Raw genomic sequence first — 22440 nt, forward strand, 5'->3', positions numbered from 1 at the left:
CCCAGAGGGAGTGAGCTAATGACTATCTTCCCATTACCTCATGGGATCATTAGGTCGACATGATCTCTCCGCGGCCAGCACCGGAGCCAGTTCCCCGCCGGGACGGAGGCCAGCGGCCTTTCCCTTCCCCTGCCGTCCCCTCGCACAGGTGCACCCTCAGCGGCAGGCGCGACCCGCCGCCATGTCGGGGCGGGCACGGCGGGACAGCCACCTCGGCTCCCCGCCCTGCCCCCTCCCCGGGGGGCTGCTGGGCAAGGCGGCATTGTTGGCCGCGTCCATCACTCCTCGTCCCCGGCTGACATAATGAATGCGCTTGGACACACCTTCCAGCCCGGCGGAGAGGCGCCGCGTCTCCACGGACAGCCTCACCGAGCCCTCCGCTTCCCACAGCCCTCGGGGAGGCGCCCCGCCAGCCCGCCCGGCCCCATAGCCCGGCGCCCCGTCCCAGCCCAGTGAGGGGCCGCGGCGGCCGGGCCGGGCTGGGCAGGGCGAAGAGGGTAGAAACTCTCGCTATGCTGCCCAGCGCCCTTTACTGGGACCTGGTGGGCTCCTCGGCTCTCCTCAACCTGCCGGCGGCGCCGGGCTTCGGCAACCTGGGGAAAAGTTTCCTCATCGAGAACTTGCTGCGGGCCGGGGCTCCGAGCCCTGCCCAGCTCCGTCCCCTCCCCGCCAACCCCGTGCCCCTCAAGCTGTGCCCCGCGGTGGAACAAATCAACCCCTCAGGGGGTCCCTTCCCGGCAAGATGGGCTTTCCAAGTGCTTAACCCCTCGGCGGCGGACGGCGGCCGCCCGCCAGCGCGGGCCGCGGCGGCGGAGAGAGGCGGCATCTTCCCGCCGGCAGCCACAGGTGAGCGCCGGCCCCTCCCGCGTCCTGCCGCCGGGCAGACGGGGCTTGCTGAGGGCTCGGCCCCGCGCTCCGCACGGCGGAGACGGCGGCAGGAGAGGCGCGGCCGATCCGAGGAGCCCGCAGGCGGCGGCGGGACGCCGATCCCCGCTGTGTACCGGGGCGCGGCGGGGGCTGCGCCCGGGGCTCCGGCCGAGGGTCTCGCCCTACCGCTGGCAACGGGACGCTGAGGAGCGGGTGGTGCGGGACGCCGGGCGGCGGCTTCCGAGTGCGGCCGGCCAGCCGGCGCACCTGTGGGCGCAGAGAGCGCGGCAGAGCCCTGTGATGGCCGCGTCGGGTGCTGTTAAACGCCCCTAATCGTAGTTCTTTCAGGTCTTGACGTCCCGCAGCCTCAAGAGGTTCGCCGCCAACAGGCGCTCCGGCAAAGTCTGAAATTCCAAGTTTTGGGAGGAAGGCGAGCGGTCCCATCCTCCTAGGTAGCGATAGCTCGGGAGGCAGCAGCCCATTTCTCTACACGCCCTGCCTTGCGGGACAGCAAGGCGTGGAGGACGCGGCTCCTCCTGCCAAAAGGAGAATTAAGCTATATAGAACAGGCAGTTTACTGGAAGTTTTGATAAAACTAGGGACGGGGGAAAAATAAAAAAGTTTTAAAGAGGTGTAAAGGTGCGTTATCAGCCGTTCAGCCCGGTGAGCGCCAGCGCCCTGCCGGGCGGTGGGGACCAGCTCGAGGCCGCCGGGGGCCCGCAGAAATCCGTGCCATAGGATTGGAAACAAAAAGGTTTACAAAACCCATTCAGTTTCTTGAATGTGCCGATTTTCCTATAAATACATTTTGTCTGGCTACGAGCAACATATTTTAAGAAATGTGTACTTCTGTTAGTTATGGAACTGATTGTAGTCAATTAATTAAATTTGGTATTAGACTTGTTATCTGCATAAATTATTCCAACATTATGCGGTGTTTTAGGAATTTGTGGTCATGCGGTTTGAAATGTTTAAAATGAAAATCAGACTAGCAGAATTGTACTTACTGAATTAAGTGTTTGATATGTGAAACCAAAAGCCTTGTTTTGAAAACAGAAGTAATTGTTCTATTTTCCAACATAATTTTATTTCAATTAGATCCTGCAAACTGTTCTTCAAATTCCAAAGCAGTATTAGATCCTTTAGCATTATGTACTTTAAAGGTAGGCAGGAGAGAGTCAAAGTGTGCAGTAACGTTTCTGAATGTTCCTGACCTCTCAGGTAAGTGTTACCTTAAGCATATCAGTTACTTAAACGTGTTTGTTTTAACTAACTATAGGGTAGGCCAGGGAACAGGACATATCATCTTCCTGCAATTTGATGAACATTATCCCTGCCTGCCCTTTGCCCTTACCCTGAAAAAAAATTCAAGAGAAAATGCTGTATTAATATGTGGAAAGAGAGATAGCAGATGCCCCAGCATTCTTACTGCTAGAGGTGAAGGTATTTTGTTGGGTTTTATTTGTTGTTGTTAGTTTGTTTGTCTGGGTTTTCATTTGTATGTTTTAAAAAACTGTGGGTAAATTGCTGCAGAAGTTCCCAAATGTCAAATTGTGCAAATGCTTGTTTCCAGGATTATTTCTTCTTTTGATTGACCCATAGCAGCAGTTGTGATTTTAGTGTGTTAGGTCTGCCTAGTGATTTGGAGTCCAGTCCTATGCTTCATCTGATTCCACAGCTCCCACAGATCTTGGCAAAAGCACCAGGCTCTTAGATTTGAGCAGGGAGAAATACTAGTGTTTCCTCATTCATTGTGCACCCAGAAGAAAATTCTCCTGTGACTGTACACTTGTGACAGTGACTTTTATATTCTAACAGGGATCTGTTGATTCTGATCTCACTTGTATGTCTTAAAGTGATGAGGACGCTTAGTTGTCTCAACATTCATAAATTTGAATTAGATTGGAGCTGTCTTGCTGAGCCAGTTTGTGGTTTCTAAGGGGTGTCTTGTCTCTAGTGTAGGCGTATACTGAGGAAACTGTTCAGACCAGACACTGCATTTGTGAGTAGGGCTGGGGTGGTCAGGCTGTGTGTAATGTTTCTTGTTTATACGGTGATAGGGCAAAGGAGCATTTTGGCAGAACAAAAATTTTAGCCTTCAGGGACTAATGAAGATATTTTAACTAAGGAATTTGTGCTAGGTAGGGTTTTTTAATTTACAGATTTTTTTTTTTTTTTTAGAATAAGCTCATATTTGGAACCCCCAAATCACATGGCATTTTGGAAAAATCTTTCTCAAAGTCTTTTAAAAGATTATTGAAAATGGTAAAGCAAATTTTTTTCAAAAAATCTTTCTGAACTAGCAAGTGCTTTATAGATCATGCAGGGACTAAAAGTTCCCCAGTAGCTTTGTGTAAGCCAAGTTTTCTTTTATTTTTTAGTTAAGAAAAAAAAAAAGGAAATTGAAAAAGTACCAGACTTTTTGAAAACAGTGTATTACTCATGTAGTTCCAAATTCTGGTGAGGTCACCAAAAGTTCTCAAAAAGAAGGAAGTGTAAAATCACACCAGAGACTTAACGGAATAAGGTGAACGTTTTTATATGTACCATGGTACCTACAAAGGGAAGACTTGAAGACAGCACTCCATTTTAGGGTACCTTTTAACACTCCATAAAAGTGCTAAAGAATGTAAATCCTGTATTCTTTCTGTAAATTGGAAAACACTTATCCATGGGTACAAAGGGAGACCAGGTGGGTTGGCATTCTTGAGTTGGGCTATCTCATCATGGTAATTTTTCCTTTTGTAACTCCTCAGCAACTGAGTTGTATCAGCAAGTTCCTTCCCATAATTTACAGGCTTCAAAGTATTAGTTGTTCTATTTCAAGTGCTTATCTGCATATGTGTTTTACATATATCTCCTACAAAATTATCATGAATAAAAAACTGAACAAGAACCCAGGAAGTGTCACACCCTAAATATTACATCATCTAATGAGCATGGTAGAAATAAATATATCTGTTGTCTGTAAAAGTTTAAATAATCACTTTTCAACTTTATATACATGTAAAAAAATTAAATGTAATCATTGTAGGTGTTTGAAATTAATTTGGTTTAATTTAAGAAGAACATGAGCAAAGAGCATGTTACATAAAACTTAGGAAAGAAAAGCAGAAGGAGCATTACTGCTATATGATAAACTCATGAGCCTTCTGCAGTGGTGTGCCAATTTATACTGGCTTGGGATTCCCACAGGCTTTCTTGCACTTCACCTGAAGCCCCTTTGCTCTGTGCTGTCCTCAATTTCTTCTTGCTAATCGGGGTTTTAGTCCCTTGACTCCAAGCCTGTTGTTATCTTCTGGATAAATTAGAAGACTTGACAGTTTTCTTCAGTGTTTTCTGACACATAAAATTGGCCAGATGATGCTGAGATGCTGTGTCTTGTAGCACAGGTGCTCTAAAGAGGTCCTCTTCAAATATATCCTCATGACTTAGTTTCCAGAAGTATTGGCTGGCGCTAAAGCAGAGTGACCTCCTTGGGAAATGTGAAGTTACTCTGCTACCTGAAATAATTTTTCTAAATATCTCTGCTCTTCTTAAGTAATTTGTCCTGGAGGAGGTTGACAGTAAGTGCTTTACAGTGGGAATATGGTCATGTGGCAAGAACATGGCTTTCTGCTTTAATTTTGGTATTTTTGTAGATGAACAGAGAAAGGAGATTGAAAACTGCAGTAAAACAAGCAGTGAGATAATTCCATTGTAAAACCTGTGGAAAAATTTTTCTTAGGGGATTTTTGCTTAAAGCATCAGAATACAAGAGAGCAGAATGAAGGACAGCACATATAACAAAAGTAAATCAGAAGAACTATATAGTAAGTATAAACTGGACTTAGAGTAAGCATCTATAGATGTATTTTATACATATCCAGATACATCTGTGCTATAGATGTGTCTTTCTTTCTGTAACATTTGGGTACTTTACATTTTGATGCAGAAATCATCACATTGTGCCAGTGAGATAGGAGAGATTTCTATTGTGCAGAGGAGAAGCTGGAGCAAAAAGAAATGAGATGACTTAAGATAATACAGAAAACTAGTAGCATTGCAAGGAAATGAAACCAAATCTTTTGCAGGCTAAGTCTCTGGAAAATGATGTCAACTTTTTCCTTCTCAGGTGCTGACACTAATTCTATCCTGTAATACTTGAATCAAACATATCTTATTTCCCATATTTAATAAACTGTCTTGTGTTTCTTTATGACAACCATCAGATTTAAGTGATATTTTTTCTTTCATTTTGGACCTCTTCTTAGTGAATTAATGCTTATTAATTATTGATTTCAAGCCAACTGGCAGCCAGGGTGTGTCCTCAAACATGTAACCTTAGCTTTCAGTAAAATAAAAGACAGGAAAGAGCCCAGTGTTTTGTCTTGACTCATCTAACTCAGGCAGCAAGTTGACTGACAAGTCTTAGGATTTTCATGTTTTGTTGGTGTTTTCTGGAGATAGAAAGCTTCTTTAAGGTGGGGGGATCTGTTTGGCATCTTTTCTTATTCCCTGAGCACTGAGACACTGGAATTGTTTTGAAAGTTTGTCTTTGGAAGCAAAGAAGTTTTTGTAAGTACTAGAAATCACAGACTAGCACGTTTCCTGTTTCCAGTTAACTTTGTGAGCCATTTAATAGAATTGGTCTGGAATGCCCAGCATATTTTAAGAGTGGCTGCAAAATGGCTTTTAAAGGACAAACTGTTGTCCTCATTGTGAGGTTGCCAGAGCTAGACTAGTGCCAGCCACTCTCTGACCCAGCCACTAGTCTGGCAGTCTGTGCTCGGTGAGGAGTACGAGCATTGGCTGGACACTGTTCCTTCCTTTGGCTGCTCTCACAGTGCTGTCCCTTAGAAGGAAGAGGATCCTGAGTTTGGTCCTTGGCAAGATTTAGATACTACCAGAAGACTTCAGAGCTGCACTAGGAAGACAAGTGGTGGAGTTTGTACAAAAGAAATTGACCGAGTTGAAACCATGGAATCAGTCATGCCTACAGTTTACGGAATTTTGTAAAATATATTTTGTACAGCAGAAAGAGCTGGTCTTCTGAAATCCTGTAGTACATTGGTCATGATTTTTGAAAACCCATGACTGTGGTAAGGATTAATCTCACCAGGCAAACTCAAGTCGAGATTTTTGGTTTTATTGTACTGTGTCTTTATTATTTTCTGTTAAGAAATCCTCCTAAATTTTGAGAGGCGAGTTCTCTGCTTCCATTGCCCTCTGAAGGTGTTTTGCATTCTTTTATGAAGCAGCTCTGTAAGATAACTGATGTTTTACATGGTACTTTTGTGGTCAGTCATGACCCCACAGCAGAAAGGGGAGATTTTTTTTTCCAATTGAACAAAACTGCAGTAGGAGGCTGTTTCAAATGTCTGTTATGTAGACCCTGATATTTATGAAATTATACATGCAAATATTTTCAGTAATCTGGACTGTGTTTCTTTGAGGTGAGGTGTCACTTTGGAGAAGTGGCCTTTGCTTTGTGCTGAAAAGCTTATGAAAATTTTTCATGAGAAGCTGCTTTTGTCTGCAGTTGTAGCACATAATTCTCTTGAGGTATTCTGAATGTGTGTTGAGAATGTTACCTCCTTGTGACTATGTGAATATCTCAAGTTTCAACTTGAAACAAGTATTTCCTTGTACAAATGTAAAAATACTAAACCCCTTTTGTTAAAAAGAAAAAAAATAAAAAGAATTCGCCATGTGCTATTTTTTATTCTAACACTGTTTATATTATCTTGGGACTTTTGTCTGTTTGGAGCTGGCAATACTGCAACAAGTAAAGACTGCTCCAGGTAAAAAATTTTGGCTAATCAGTGCATAGCACAGGAATAAATGGTGCATTTTGGCATCTTGTAAGATTTTGAATTAGTGCTGCAACAATGAGGAACCAGTGAAATGTCGACTTGCAGCAGCTGACCCTAATTTTGCCATGCTTGAGGAAATAATTTCTAAACAAATTGTAATATGTTGAAAATCAAAGAAAATAACTAATGACTTTCTAGCTGAATTTTTACATTTTCCAGAGTCTTTATGGATGTACAGATGATAGTATTCTTTTGATGTTACCTATGAGGGACGAGAAGAATGTCATGGCAATTCAGCTGTTTAATAAAAAGTAGGTGTGTTGTCTAAGCTGTAGTCAATACAGAGAGATGCCTCCAGAGGATGAGACACCTTCTGTGTCTGTTTTAAGGTGATGAATTGTTATGTACAGCTACTTCTCTCTTCTCATTGACTGAACAGGAGGCACAGACAAGGAATTTGGGCAAGACAGAGAACTGACAGTGATGCCTGTTTTGACAAGAACTGGTAATCATCAAATGCTGAGGCACACTAGTACATGGGCATCCTGAGGAAGGACAAAGCCAGAAAAAAAGCTGGTAAATCCACAGGTAGATTCCCATCTTCTCAATAGCAAGGCTGTGTAGGAGGCACGGAGAGTGTAAAAGCCACTTTTACTCCTGGCATCGGGGTACCCATGGAGTCTTTGGCAAACATTGTGGAGTTTGGTTGTAGCTTTGGGTTGTAGAGGTGAGATCTGACCATGTATTGTAACCAGCCTCAGGCTGGTGTATTTCCTCAGGTGGTGAAAATTATGTACAACAAATTACAACATAATAATTAGGCATGTGAATGCTGCCTCTGAAAACTGAAAGTGATTAATGTGGTTTCAGATAATCTGCAGTGTGATGCTCTTGGCCGCTACATTGCTGTAGATGTAAGCGATGATTATGCTGTTAGCGCATTTCAAGCCCATTTTGGGAGCTGCTCTGACATTTTTTGAAAGCCCCACCATGACCCAGCATAAAAATGTAGCCCACTTCTTGCATCCATGTTTTGTGTAGGAATTAAAAATATATATATTTAGAACTTTAAAACCCTTTCTCTGAATATTTGACAGTTTTTAAAAACTGACCTGTGGATGCTACTTGGCTTTATCCTTTTGGCTTGACTTCCTTTGAGCTTTCGTGTGGTTGTGTTTTACAGGAATAAATAGGAAGCAAATGGTAACTTTGGGAGTGCAGGAAAGCCAGTTCTGAGGGGTTCTGCACCACAGGCTCTTGCAGTAAGTTTTTCCACTTCCATGTGATGGCAGTTGCTTTTGGGTGGGATATGGCAGTGGCTGCTGCTTTGTTCTTGCAGTTGGGGGCTCCTCTTCAGCTGATTGAAATGCTTTGGGGGTGCAAAGCATTGCTGCTGGAACATTGCACTCTAAAGACAGTAACTGCTAGGGAAAGAGCCATGATGAGGCTCATCCTGAGGTCCAGGGCTTGTGGTTCGGGAGCAGAAATACAACTCAGCTGGATCAGTAAGCTGGCAGACCTACCACTGGGCTGTTTTCAGGGAGCTCTTCATGACATGAAACTTCCCTGCAGCTTTGCAAAAGCCTGCTTTAAACATTGCCAAGAATGGATGTAGGTAGGAAATTGCAGTTGTGCCCATGTTATGTGCACAAACCATCCAAGGTTCTCAGATGAAATGTGATAGTTTTACTGATAGTATATTTAAGTTTCCTGCAAGGGCTGGAACCTAGGCATCACGGTGCAAAGCAGTTCATGTGGACTTAGCAATTCTTGGAGAATTTAAGTGTTCAAGCAGCTTGATGTTTCTTTGGTCCGATTTGTTTTGTTAGCTGGCTCTAGGCAGTTTTCTGAATAATTTTTTTGAAGGTGTTCCAGCTCTCTTTACAGATTGATACCACATTTTTATCAGTTATCTTTAAAACCTCCCAACTGACAAGCAGCATGTGCAGTGAAGGAGCCTGTATGGATAATACCGGAAGTTTACCATCAGTTTTACTTTCCCTCAATATCCATCTTTCCTTCACCCCTTCCCACTTTCCAGAATGGCTGATAGCCTACACTATGAGTTATTTCACAACAGTAGAATTAGAAAGAGTAAACAGTGTCCTTAATAATAAGCCATTTTCAAAGCTGCGTAACTAAGCTGGACTGTATTTAGGACCCTTTCTCTCAAAATGATAGATAGTTGGAAGGAAAACTTTTGATCCCATTGTCAGTATGACTTTTTATAATGGAAAGGCTTTTGAATTTATAGTATATTCAGAGCAGACAGTGTCTTTTAAAATATCAGTATCTGAACTGCTTTCTGAGTTTTAGCACTAGATAAGCTTGAGGTCTGTTTGCATGTTTAGTATTATTTTATTGTCTGAAAAATTATTTCTATTCACAAAGGTAAATGTAGTGAACTTTATTACGAGAATTTGCATCCGGCACCAGTGTTAAAAGTATTTGTTTTGTGGAAAAAACCCCATACCCTAGGTATTTAATACTTTTGCATATATGATCCAATACATTTTCTTTTAAGGCATATAGTACAGTTTTTGGAGTGCCAAAAGGCATTTATATCATGCTTTGATAGTTTTCATGCATGTATGAAGTTAAACCTGTAAAGACTGAGTTTTGTGAAACACTTAATTCCACACAGTCTCAGTTTTATGAAATGAAGATATAAAGCAGAAAAAGGCTGAAGTGTCCTGAATACAAATTATTAGGATTTTGCTGCTGCTTTAAGTTCCTATACATCTTTGGGAGCAACAGCTGCCTTTAGGTTAGTGTGTACATCATTCTGGCCAAAAAATGGCATAATTAATATTCTGACATATCAGCAATTTTCAGCCTTATGTGAACAGCAAAGAGTGTTTGCTCTAGGTTTCTTGATCAACAGATATAGATAGAGTTGCTGTGATGTATGTGAAAAGAAAATAATAGGTAGTGCTTCCTCTATAGTGTTCTCAAAACTGTATATGTCATTTCTACAGGTACAATTTCAGTATAATCCTAGGCAATTTTAATAATTCTGCTAATGGAGTTTCATATATAGGTAGTTGAAGCCGTTTAATGTGATGAACTGTGTTGTTTTTATCAAAGATAAAAAATATACTTGGATATGTTATGTTGAAGCGTTAACATTTTTCTGTGTGTAGAACTCCCAAGACAGAGTTGAGTATCCCTGTATTATGTCACATTGTTTTTATTGATGTAACTCTGCAAAACTGCTGCGCATTGGTTTGAGTGCAACAGCTTCAGTACATGTAGAGATGTAGTTTCATGTGCCTAATGTAGAATTCACCTGTGCATCAGTATAGCTGCAGCACATTAAAAAAGGTTATGAACTGGACGTACATGTTGGCTATAGGTGTAGAGAGACATCATGGCATTGTTTATTCCTCAGGATCTAGATTAAATATTGAGAAGTGAGCTCAGGAACCTCTTTGTTCAAAGTTACTTGAGGATTTCACCTGCATCTTACTTCCTAAGCAAATATTGTTCTTCAAAGAGATATGAGCCCTGCAGGCAAAAAAAGCAGCAGTTGGTTGAAAAAATTAAGTAAAAAGCTCAGGAAAGCTAGACTCATGATTTCCATCAGCTTGAGCAGAATTAGGGTCAAGATTTCCTCTGTTTGCATCGTGGTAGTGTGCTACTGTATTAAATCATTGTCAGCAACTTCCATGGAAATATGTTGCTTGTTTGGAGTTTGCTCGAGCAAAGAGTTTGCTTAAGTTTTTACTGTGCTCCATCTTCAGACCTTTATGCTTGCGCCTACTTGTTGAGAGATGTAGTGAATGGGGGAAACTGTCCTTTCCTATTCCTGTCATTAGTTGCAGGAACATGCTGTCTATCTCAATCAATAGCTCATTCAATTCTGATTTATCCAGGTGTCTTCTGCTTTTATCACATGCCATTATGAACTCAGTATCAAAACAGAGCAAGAAACTGGACAGAGTTAAGAAACCACAAGAGGGAATATCAAGGACAGGACAACGTGTCTGACAAAAATTGCATGGCTTGAACAAGGTGCTGGAGCAATGATTGGAGGGAATAGGACATTATGGCAGCCAAGGAATATCCAAAGCATTTAAGAAGAAAGCAAAGGAATGGAGTATGCCATCTTCAAAGATGTATTCAAAGCTATATTTTCAGAAGTGGAGAGTTTTAGTTGACTGTAAGGGAAATTTGATAAAAGCACAAGGAATGAGCCTGCCAAGCAAGGGAAGGAAAAGCTCCTTCACCTGAGAGTCTGGGAAGTTCAGAGGATAAAATATACTGTCAATGATGAACTCTATGTCCAGGAGGTTAGCTGATATTTATCTTCTGCAGCTCCTGTGCTTCTTGAGTGATTCAGATCCTTTCCAGCTTACACGCTTCACCAGATGCATTGAAACCCTTTGGATGCATAGGATAGGTAGTATTTGGCTGCATGTTCTTGGCTATTTTAAGTTTCTAAGGACGTGGTTCCACATTTGGTGGTCTTGTGTGGAAAAGAAGCTTTAGAATAATAATGCCCGGTGTAAATCATTCTTTTTTGTAAATGTTTTGCAAGTATATGCCTCAAAACCAGGCAGCTGATTTGTATTTCGTTAGAAAGAGCAAAATTTCAATAGAAAGCTGTACCAGCAAAATGCTTATCAATCAGCAATTGCAAGTTAAGACTTTAAAAAATGTTGAGAATTAGAATTTTACAGAAATAAAATTTTTGCTCTGGGATAACAGCAAATTAAAGGGTCAGGAGACTTATTTTGAGGTCCTAATACATACTCAGAAAATTAATTTTAAATTATCTTTATTTTCAATTGCAGTTGAAAAACTTTTAAAAGATACATTTATCTGTTTACCTTTCTTTCTGATTTTTGATTTCTATTTTTTTTTTTACTAAGTCTACTGTTACTTTTTTTTTAAATTTAATGTTTGTTGTTTTTTTTCTGGAGATTTGGACAATTACAGGCTCTAGAACCACATATTTTGTGCCTAAACCAAAACAAGAAAGTGACATAGATGTTTTGATGCTGATCACATTTTACAAGTGTACAGTTCTAGCAATGGTCTGTCTTTTTCAAAACAAAAAAAATTCCAGCTTTCATAGTTGACTAGTACAAGCAAAAATTGATAGGTAATTAAGATAAATGGAAAAGCCCATGAGCCTTATAGAAAAAAATTAAGGGATAAATAGATATTGAGGACCTTTCCATGATTTGGAAGCTCTTTTTAGATATGAGAGACTTAGATTAAAAAAAAAATCTGTGAAAAATTTACTAAATATTACCTAATTCTGTGAGTTGACTTTGTAGATTTTTTTTGTTGTATCAAGCAGAGCCTTCAGCAAGTGGTTCATTTAAATTTAGAGCACTTGTCCAGAAGGACTAAGTAGACAGTCAGAATAACAGAATCGGGCCCTGTAGTATGTTGCTGTAGAGCTCAGCTGTTTCATCTCATGGCATTTTATAAATTTTATTCCTAAAGGTTTCTTGTTGAGGACGTTATTGGTTTGAGTGCTGTTAACAGCACTGGAGTACCATCTGATTTTTTTTTTTTTTTGTAAGATGACATGCTTACTAGAGTTATTTTAAATAACTTTCAGATTCATTATACTCATTATTTCAACATATTATTGAAACAATGTGTTCAATGCCAATATTTAGGAAAACCCCCATAACTACAGCAATTACACAAGGAAATTCCTAGTCTGCAGAGCTTCATTCTTATAAATATAGGGAGAGTTTTGCATATTATGTACGCATGTAAAATAACCTTGCTAAATTAAAGAGCAATTACTTGGTTTATCATTGTTTGCCTTAAAAATATCACCATGTTGAAAAAAAGAAAAAGAGCTTGTGGGGCAGGACTTTACACACTGGCTTTTTGGAGGACTGTTGTTATGAATATCACCTAAGCTCAATGGATAATCAATTAGATCTATGCTTTCTTTGCAGCTCTTTCCAAACACTTTTTTCTCCGAGCCCCGCCATTCTACTCAGCATGCTGCGGTGGGTCCTGTCAGCACCCTGCATCCCCCACTGCTTTTCCAAGTAAGTTTTTATGCTTCATCAGTAATGCTTGAGTTATTCTGTAAACCAAAGCAGCAGGATTTAATGTGTTCTGGAAAACTAATTGGTGATGCAATGGCAGCAGCTAATTCCTTAGTAAAATCACAGCAATCCTATTCAGAGGGTTTCCAAAGATTTATCAAACTTAAGTACACTGAGCAATTGTGAGAGGTTTCTAATGGCATTGAGACACCCAGACAGAGCTAACCTAGGAAAGTGCCTTCTTTTCAGTTTGCTAGAAACAATTCTTTAAAATCAGTAACTCTTTTAAAAATCAGTGTCAATAAACATTTGCAAATAAGAAAAGAGCTGGAGGATTGTAAAATGCATGCTGCATTTTAATGTTTGTTGGGGTAAATTCTGATTCAGAAGGCTTTAGCATTATTTAAATACAACAATCATTCTTTTTGTAGCAGTCAAATGTGTGCACATGTTTAATTTTGTTTCTCTTTTTTAATCATAATGTAAAAAGTTGCAGAGAATTTTGACCAGTGTTCACTATCCATTCAGGATTAAGAATCCATTTAATCCACAACTAAATTTAACCTTGACTGGGAAGATTGCATGCCAAAGTTTAAGAATGGACAGTCATGATTTTGTGCTTATGGCTCAGGAATGAAAACAGAAGGAGCATTTCCTCTTTCTTCAAAACAGAAAAAAACCCACAAATTGCTTGTCAAATCCAAATGAAAATTGGAACTTATATGTGCTCTGGCATATACTTTTTTATCACAGTTGCATTCAAACCATTCCTGACTAAAGTGCATGCTTTTTATGAATGTTTCAGAAGGGCAGTTGCTAAGCTGAATGATTCTTGACAAGTGAGGCAGCAAATGCTGGCAGTTTAATGAGCTGCAAGTTTCTGAGCACCTCTTTAGGGGGCTGACACTTTCCCACAGAGCGTTTTACATGGCCTAGGCTCTCCCACAATGGCTGACAGCACCATGACCAATCACCACTTTCACTTTACTCATCCACACGCGACCTCACCACAATTTTTCACTGTGCAGATGAACTTTAGGAACCATTTCACATTGAAAAGGCCTGGGCAAGGGTCAGTTGCCCTTTTGTATGGCCATAAAGCAATACTCTATGTGCCAGTCTTTTCTCCTGTCTCACATTCCAAGAGATTTTCTGGACACCATTTAAAGCACTTGACTGAAAAATAAAGCAGTGAATGAAACTGACTTTTATAGACTCATTCTAGCTCATCTTCCCATATAACCCTGTCTACCTGAAAAGGGATTTAGTGGATGAGCTGAGTGTATACAGGGACTTGCTGAATACATAGGCCCATTATCAACTGTGGGGATTGTTTATTAACCAGGACTGATACACTACTATTTTGGAAGTGACCTATTAATTGTCCATTTAACTAGAATGTATTGAATTCTAATGAAAAAATGGAAACCATGACTAAAGCTTTTACTTGCTCCTTCAAGGTGGTCTCTGCCATGAAGGCAAATGAAGATTGTTCCACAAATTAAGAGGACATTTATCACTATATATTAGGATACAAAGAAAAGACTTAACAAAAATCAAATCAGTAACATAGGAAATAGTTGGTCACATTTATGTCAGCAGAACACTAAACCTGCTGCATGTTCAGAGTGATGAGCTGCTAAGTGACATATTTAATTTTGCTGGAATTGTTGAAACATATAAATGACTGCCTATCCTGCTGCACTGAAAAATTCTATAATCTGCAAACTGAAATTTAGTTTTTGTGTAACAGTTGAAGTGCATTTTAGAATATGGCTTATTTAAAACAAAATTCTCTAGGCTACTCAGTTGGTGGTAGGTTTCAGATTTTTTGCTCCATAGGCTGTTTGTTAATGCATTTGTTAATGCATTCTGCTCATCATTAAATTTTGTTCAGTTAATCTTTTAAAATCCATCACATATTGTGCCTTAGAGTGTAAAGATGCCTGACTATTAGTCTAATATAGGTGTTAAGCTGGACCCTACATACTGCCTGTACAGGAATTAATTGGTGCTTTGAGGCTCCAGCAGGAGGTTGTTTCCTTGCTGATTGACTGTTAACAACCAGCCAGGCAAGACAAATTTTAAGGGGTCACATAATTTGGCATCCTCTGTCCTTGGCTGACAACTCCATTGTGGAACGGAGGCCGGGAGGCAAGGACCAGCCCTGTTACGCCTCTTCCTTTGCTGGTGTCTCTCATCCTGCAGTGGGGATGAGAGAAGATACCAGTTCTGCTGCTGGTTCAGACCTTCCAGTCTTTACCTTCCAGTAAACCTGAGAATGGCTGACAATTCAGCAGAAACTACTCAGATGCTACCTGGGAAAAGGTTCCTAAATTCACTAAGTTTGAGAAGAGAGAGAGAAAACATGCTTGAGAAAGGAAGGCTCCCAGCTTGCTCCCAGTTTTGTAGGTGTGATCGGAGCTTGTGGGGGTTATGAAGGGGCTCTGCAGTCCCCAGAGAAATATCATCCTGGCTTGCCCTTCCATTGCGGTACTTTGACTTTTGTTCTGCCGATTGTTTATTTTGGTTTGGATGAAGTCTGACTGTGTATCACAGTGTAATAAATATCAGGACATTAACCAGTAGGTTATGATTTTTGTATCTGGTCTTAGATGTAATTTTGAAAATTGAAGTACATCTGTATAAATTAAGGATTATTTATACCGTGACATTGAAAATCATAATAATTATTTTTTACCACACAGTGTTATGAGTGACAAATAAAAAGGTCTTGATTTCTTGGCATGAACAGTTCAAGAAAAGAATTGACAAAATGAAATGGGCTCTAAATCAGTAACGTTTCACAGGGGTAGTCTTATTTTAGGGAATAATCATTGTACACTTGCTCAGCTTCTAATGCTCTGCTCTACTGGTCAGAGCTGGAAGCAGTATGTAGGGGCAGTGTAAGTAATATCAATATCATGTGTTACCAGTTACACATGGCTACAAAAGTATTTAGTCAACTTTGCAAGACATACAGATAAACACTTCAGTTTCTCATCATTATACTACAATATCCTCAGTATATGTGTGTTTGTTTTTCTGTGGGTGTTTAAAGATACATATACCCTTGTGTATGTATGTGTAATATACAGAAGTTGAAATGTGGTGTAGCCCCCAAGGACAGACAGTTTGTGGAAGCTGCATCTGGATTTCATTAGTATTTCCAACAGCACTATATCAATTGGAAAAATGTATTTAGTTTCCCCTACCACCACATTACAGCTGATTAGAATAGATAGACTTCTACACAAAAATATGTTTAGTATTTTAGAAAATCTGATTTTCAGGGAGAATTTGCTTTTGGCTTTGATATGAAAATGGTCAGATCCTTTGTAGGAATTGAGCAGCAGCACGCCTTTGCAGCTGCTGTAACTATGGGCTGGGAGGGCAGTCTAGGCCCATGGACTTGAGAAGGTGGACAGCAGGAGGGCAGCTTGCATCTGAATTTCCACTCCTTCAGCAAGATTGTAGGTGTCAGTGCCTGTACAGCCATGGCACAGGTTTCTGAGCCAAAGTGCAGCTGTTTCCTGGCCTGCTTGCATCTCCTTAATTATCACACGCCCTGCTTGATGACAGGCCCTATTCAACTGATCCCTGCTCCTGTTTCCTGAGTATTTGAGGAAGCTGGGTGCTCTGGAAGCATATGAAGCCTCACCAAGGACTGCTCCTCATACACCATATATTTCTGGGGGAGCATGGGAAAGCACTATGGCTTTCAGTTTTATTGGGTGAGAGGAACACGAGAGATTTATCTTGGGGGTTTCTGTGCTCTTTGTGTGAGCACTTCTACTTCTTCACTGCAGCTCTCTCCCCCAGCTTTGAGGCTGTTTTCCAGGGTAGGGCTCCCTCTAGGCGTGCATTAAGGGGATGTGATTGGATACACTGAAAGCTGCCCTCCCAGACTTGCTATGAGATGTCAAAGGATTAGAAACCAGGCTGAAAGAACTAAGTCCAAGTACTCTCCAAATCCTCTAATATAAAAATTGCTGTAGTTTCCAGAATAACTAAGTGAATGACCAGGGATTTTCTGAGAAATAGATCGCTCTGAAACTCCTTTTAGTTTAAAAAAAAAAAAAAATAGAGGAAAGCCTACTAAGTTTCTTTGAATCACTATTACAGACCATTTTTATGTCATTTTATATTCCATACAAGGAGTAAATAAACTCATAGGAAAACTTGTTGCAATTTACTCAGTGGTGATGACAGGCGAAGAGAAGGGAAGTTCCCCCTGACTGTATTTGAATTTTGCAGTAGCATGGCCTCTGTCCTAATATTCCTCTATGAACTCATTTGATTTTCTTTGTACCATGTCAGGGGGAGACTCCTGGCTACTGACAACACCTCTAGAGCCAAGTGAGGATTTAATCCTTAATGAATATGACTGAAGCATTACAACACACTTATAACACCAACAAATCAAAAGTGGGACAAGAGTCTGCAAACATTATAATGAACAGCACTTAATATTTCTCTGATATGTGCTAGATGTTTTGGGAAATTCTCATGTGTTTCCAATAGGGGAGGAAAGTGTCCTGCCTCTTCTGACCCAAGAGTCTAACTCCAAATCCCGGAGAGGCATATTAAGAAGAGCTGTCTTTTCTGAAGACCAGAGGAAAGCTTTGGAGAAAATGTTCCAGAAGCAGAAGTATATTAGTAAAACAGACAGGAAGAAACTGGCCCTTAACCTGGGTCTAAAGGAGTCTCAGGTAAGAAATGTACTTTTGGGGAGAAATCTTTAAAATGGCTTTGAAGGAGGAAAATTGAACAGTACAGGGGCAGCCCTGAGCTCTTTTACCTGCAAAGACCTCAGTAAACCAATATCAGTTTAAACCAGGGAATACTTGAACAGTTTCCTGGTTAATTTTCTGTTTGTGTACATTCAAAAATTGATGGCTCCATTTTCACACAAAGAAACATGACCTCTGTGTTTCATTTCCAACTTCGTTTTTTTTGGCTGTCTGACAGAGCTCCCTTGGAAGCTGTAGGATAGGGAACTATGCTCCATCCCACTGCTCTAAAGGCTGTGGAAAAAACATGAGAGCATAGATCATTCCTTCATTCCACTGAGCACCCTTTGCACTCACAGATGAACTACTAGGGACAAGGCAGTCAACAGCACTTCCTCTAGAACTGTTCTGCCCAAAGAGACAAGCAGCCATTCCTATGGAAAGACACTTGACTGCACAAAGAAGGAGATTTTCAGAGCTGAGAGATACCATAAGAAGAAAACCTTTGCAGGGTGACCTGCTGAAACTCTCCCACTTTACTTGCCAATTCCCATTTCATGGAATTTTTTGTATGAGTTGGAGTTGGTCTACTGCAGATTTTGGAGTTTAGCTGAGGGTCTAATGCCTCAGTGAGCTGTTCTGACTGAACAGCTACATTAATAGTGGTGCTGAGTAGCAGTCGCCCAATCTAGAATCTTTGGGCCCTTGCCTATCTGCAGATAAAAACAAAGGAAAAATGCCTGGCTTGAAGAGCACAAAATCTGAAAGAAACTGGGGGAAAAAAAAGTTTGTGAGGGCATGTAACCGCAGAAAATGAACATGGTAGTTGCTGACAGGTAGGATTCTGAGGGTGCTGGAGTAGATGCAGCCCTCTAGATTGCAGCTGAAATACTGAGAGGTTATAGTACAATTTTGTTTCTTTGAATGCAGTAGGAGTAAAAGCACAATTTTGTTTCTTTGAACGCAGTAGCAATGAAAGTGCTTAAGATACGTGTGCAGAAGGTTTCTGGGGGACAGAAAAGCCTGGGAGTGGTGATGAGAGCTCTTGTCATCTCTGGCTTGGAGATGGTCAGAACTTGAAAAGGCTCTCAGCAATTTGATCTAACTTTGCAGTTGGCTCCAGTTTGCACAGGAGGTTAGATCTGGTGGTCTGTGGTGGTTCCTTTGAACCTGATGACCCTGACGCTGTTGCAAGCACTGCAACAATAAACACAAAAACAAGCAGAGTGTGGTGTTTCTCAGTGTGATCTACAGAACTATAATCTCTGCAGGAAGACTATTTCAATCAAAATGTGCAATTGCACTCACCAGTGTGCTGCCTAAAAAATTTCCCAAAATGTAGTCAAATTCCTAGTATTACAGTTATTTCCTCAAGATTATTTTCTGTGCTCATGTTATTCAAGAGAGCTTGGGTGTGTAAAAAATAATGTAATGATACATAGATAACCACTATCACTACAAGAATATAATTTTGTGCTAGTGACAGACCAGATGATATTCGTCTCTTTTTTTTCTTCCCCTCATGAAAGGAAGAGAAGTTGCTATGAAGGTTGCTTCTTCAATTTTCTGACCAGTTGTGCTGGAGGAACAGTACCTGTCATCTAAGCCAATGATTCTCAAACCTTTGAAACCACAGCCCCTTCGTCTTCATATCAAGTATCTGAATATTAGACCTAAATGCAATTGTTTAAGGGAAAAGAGAACACAATCTGAATAATTTGATTGATCACCCTCACCTTTCTTCTCTTTTGTAAAACCAGTTTCTGGTTGTATATTCCCCCAAGCTTTCCCCAGCATTTCATAAATGCCTTTGAAGGCTTGCGTTAGAATTGCAACTCAAAGTTTTTGAAAAGTTGGTTTTATCTCAAAATCACATGGGTTCTAGGCAACTCCTGGAAAAATGTAGTCAGGCAGACAAAATGTCTCTAAATCCTCAATCCTGTCTCCTAAGTCTCAACACACTTTTTGGAGCTGTATGGCCAAGCTGATTTTAGCTATGTTCGTGAAAGGGACAGGCATGCTTCTTACAAGCCGCTGCTTAATAGAGGCCCTCACACCACCAGTAATATCACTTAGTTTTCTTCATGATGGTACTAATTTTCTCTGGGAATTCTCTTCTGTCAAGAAGGATGTTGATTGTAGGAAACTCTTCTATCCCTAGCTATTGGACTGTCCATTTTCCAGTCCAAGCTAAGTAATCATCTATTGTAGGTAGGTGGTGAAAGTCGAGGAGAATATTTGTTCCAGGTGCAGTAAAAAGTGATGGGAAAATCCTCAGAAAATGTCAGTTAGCTGGCTTCACTGGTTCTCTACTGTAACAACAAATAAGGGCGGAATGTGAAACTAAGAGGATGGAAAGGAAAAAAACCACTTATTAGGGCAAAGTTGTTTAAAGCAAAGAATAATAATAAACTCTCATTAATTTGCAAATAGGTGAAAATCTGGTTTCAGAATCGAAGAATGAAATGGCGAAACTCCAAAGAAAAAGAAGTGCTTTCTAACAGGTGCCTCCAAGAAGAAGGTCTTCAGGAGAACTACCTCTCACGATCCACCATGAATTTTACCTCCCCATGCCCATCTGTGTGGGAAATGTCTGAAGAGCGGGCAAGTCCAAGGTGGAGGGAGAATTCTCCAGGAAATTCCGAAAGACTGATTACTACACAACCACCTCCAAGAGCAAATTCATTGCAGAGCCCACTCTATTCGTATCCTGACCAAGACACTGCAAACAAGGCATCATCAAGTGTAAGGGAGTAGGGGCAGTTTGTAAATGAAGTGGGAGAGTGCAGGCTTCAAATGAGCAGTCTTTTAAGATTAACAATATTTGAACATTGTAAAGCTAACTAGTTTATGCTTCAAAAATATGCTAAAATCTAACACCATTAAAATTACAAACAACTAATGACTAAAGAAATATTCTTCAATATTCAGTCTTTTATTTTGTCTTTTCCAGTCTTGTACTGACCTTAAAAGTAAAATAGGAACTTATGGTAAGTAAAATGAAGTGAAGAACATGAAGCTGAATTTGTGCTCTGATTTATACATCTGCACTGTATGTGATGCTCGTTAAAAACACACTAATAGAGAATCACTTTTATCTCTCATTGTAGTCAGACCAATTAATTTTTTCTGTGCATGACATAAAGAGAGCTCTTCTCTCAAGACAGTAAGTGGTTTTGGGTTCTTTTAGAAATTCATTAAATAACACAATAGATTCATATGGACAAATATAAGCATTTTGGTGTGTTTTCTCCATCTGTCTTCACCTATGTCAGTATTCAATTAGTTTTAAATAGTATGGTCACAGGTCAACTGATAACCTCGGTAAAGTTATGCAATATTAAAAGGCAAGCAACCTAGTCTATAAAATGTTCCATATTTAAGTAACTCTTATGAGAGTGTGTACTGGAAAGTGCAGTTCACTGGCTTCTGTCTTTCTGTCCATGCGTGAATCTACTAGCATTCTTAACTTTGAATTGCAGTGTCTTTTTTTTTGGCTGTTGGTAGAATATTTTGTATTTCAAAACTGTAATGACCATGTGCAGAATTGTAGCCAAAAATACACTAAGCAACAGACCCATAATGGAAAAATTGCTACTACAGCCAGTTCAGAAAGTAACTTATGGAGATGATGTACCAATAGTAGCGTTATTCCTGGCTTACTGCTGTTTAAACTGGTGCCAGTAAGGACACATTAGCATATATCTGTATCAAAGACAGGACAGTATTCTGTGTAATACAAGTAGCCTTGAATATTATTAAAGCTACTTAAAATTATTTGCTTGCTTAATCCAATTTAAGGAGGTCAGTCTATGAATTTAGGTGTATCTTTCTTTTTTTATTTGAAAATCTTTATAGCTCAAAATGGGAGCATAGCATTCATTTTCTTTTTTACACATTTATGGATACCTTTTTTGAGAAGAGAGACTAAGGATATTTTGTTACAGGCAAAACCTTATGGAGAATATTATGATTTTATAGGGACTATTTTCTTTCTGGTATTCATACATTTTATAGATGAAAGATTATGATAATCTAGTCTGGTTTTTCCTATCATATATGCCTTGACTGTCTCTGATTATTCTTGCCTTGAGCTCCAGATATTTTGAACTGTATTGTACATCTTCCAAAAAGCTGTGCAATTGTTGTGGAGTAAGTTGTTATTTAATGTTTTACCTTTGATAGATTATTTACTATTCCCCTTGTTACATCGTATTATCTGGGAGGTGAAGTTTGGATACATCTGCAGCTAAAAAACTTGAGGTTGCAGTGATGATCCTTGTATCATTTATGCACAATACGGTGAGTTTTGTACTTTGCCTTGTGCATGTCCTGCTGTCTTGATGGCCAAATATGCAATCCTAGTCTCGCATTATGTAGCATTCCTTGCATGTGATTTCCTCTGCTTGATTTAAAGAAAAAAACAAATTACAGAAGAATTAAGAAGTTATCTCTTCCTGCATTTACAAATCTTCATTAGTGTAAGCTGCGTCAAAAGCCTACCCTCAAAAGCCCTTGAACACATGTTATATACTGGTCAGTAATGAGAGGAGCCTATTCCTCTCTTGCAATTGAAATCCGGGAATCAGCTCAGATTCTGCAAGAAACATTTGGTGGGGAGGAGAACAGACAGATTGTGTACACATGGAGATGAATTTGGTGTTGAAGTGCTGCTTTGTTTGACCAGCTCCTGAAGAACCAGCTAGGGTTAGTAGCCCAGATGGTTGTGAAATTGCATTACAGGTATTTCCTGAGTACCATCTAATGATCAGGTGGTGATGTGTACGTGTACATCTATTCATCAGTGCTTCCCACTTTGGAAATCTGTATGGTAGGGGTGCTGAGTTTTTTTAATCTCACCTTTAATGGAAAGGGAGCCTTCCCAGCTTCTCATATTATTTTACTGCAAGTCAATTAAGCCTCAGTGCTAGAAGCAGCACTTTTGGAGATGGGAGATGTGCTTCAGAATGCTTCTTGGGTAATTCTTTCAGTTCGTGGTGTTACAAGCACAAAATGTGAACT

At 40.2% G+C, this 22440-nt stretch overlaps 1 protein-coding gene and 1 long non-coding RNA gene across 2 annotated transcripts; both read left to right on the top strand.

Moving 5' to 3' along the window:
- The first annotated feature begins 283 nt into the window (after positions 1-283).
- Positions 284-21195, top strand: DBX2 (developing brain homeobox 2). The gene is made up of 4 exons (XM_059847043.1): positions 284-846; positions 12590-12685; positions 17210-17397; positions 19852-21195. Exons 1-4 carry the CDS (start codon positions 513-515, stop codon positions 20173-20175), a joined length of 942 nt encoding a protein of 313 aa, XP_059703026.1. The 5' UTR covers positions 284-512; the 3' UTR covers positions 20176-21195.
- LOC132327664 (uncharacterized) lies at positions 2095-11493 on the top strand. Its single transcript, XR_009486575.1, has 3 exons — positions 2095-7250; positions 7846-7924; positions 10538-11493. It is a non-coding gene; the product is annotated as an uncharacterized LOC132327664 (long non-coding RNA).
- Positions 21196-22440: the final 1245 nt, after the last annotated feature.

This window comes from Haemorhous mexicanus, chromosome 5, assembly GCF_027477595.1.
Source record: "Haemorhous mexicanus isolate bHaeMex1 chromosome 5, bHaeMex1.pri, whole genome shotgun sequence".
In the NCBI taxonomy this organism is placed as follows: domain Eukaryota; kingdom Metazoa; phylum Chordata; class Aves; order Passeriformes; family Fringillidae; genus Haemorhous; species Haemorhous mexicanus.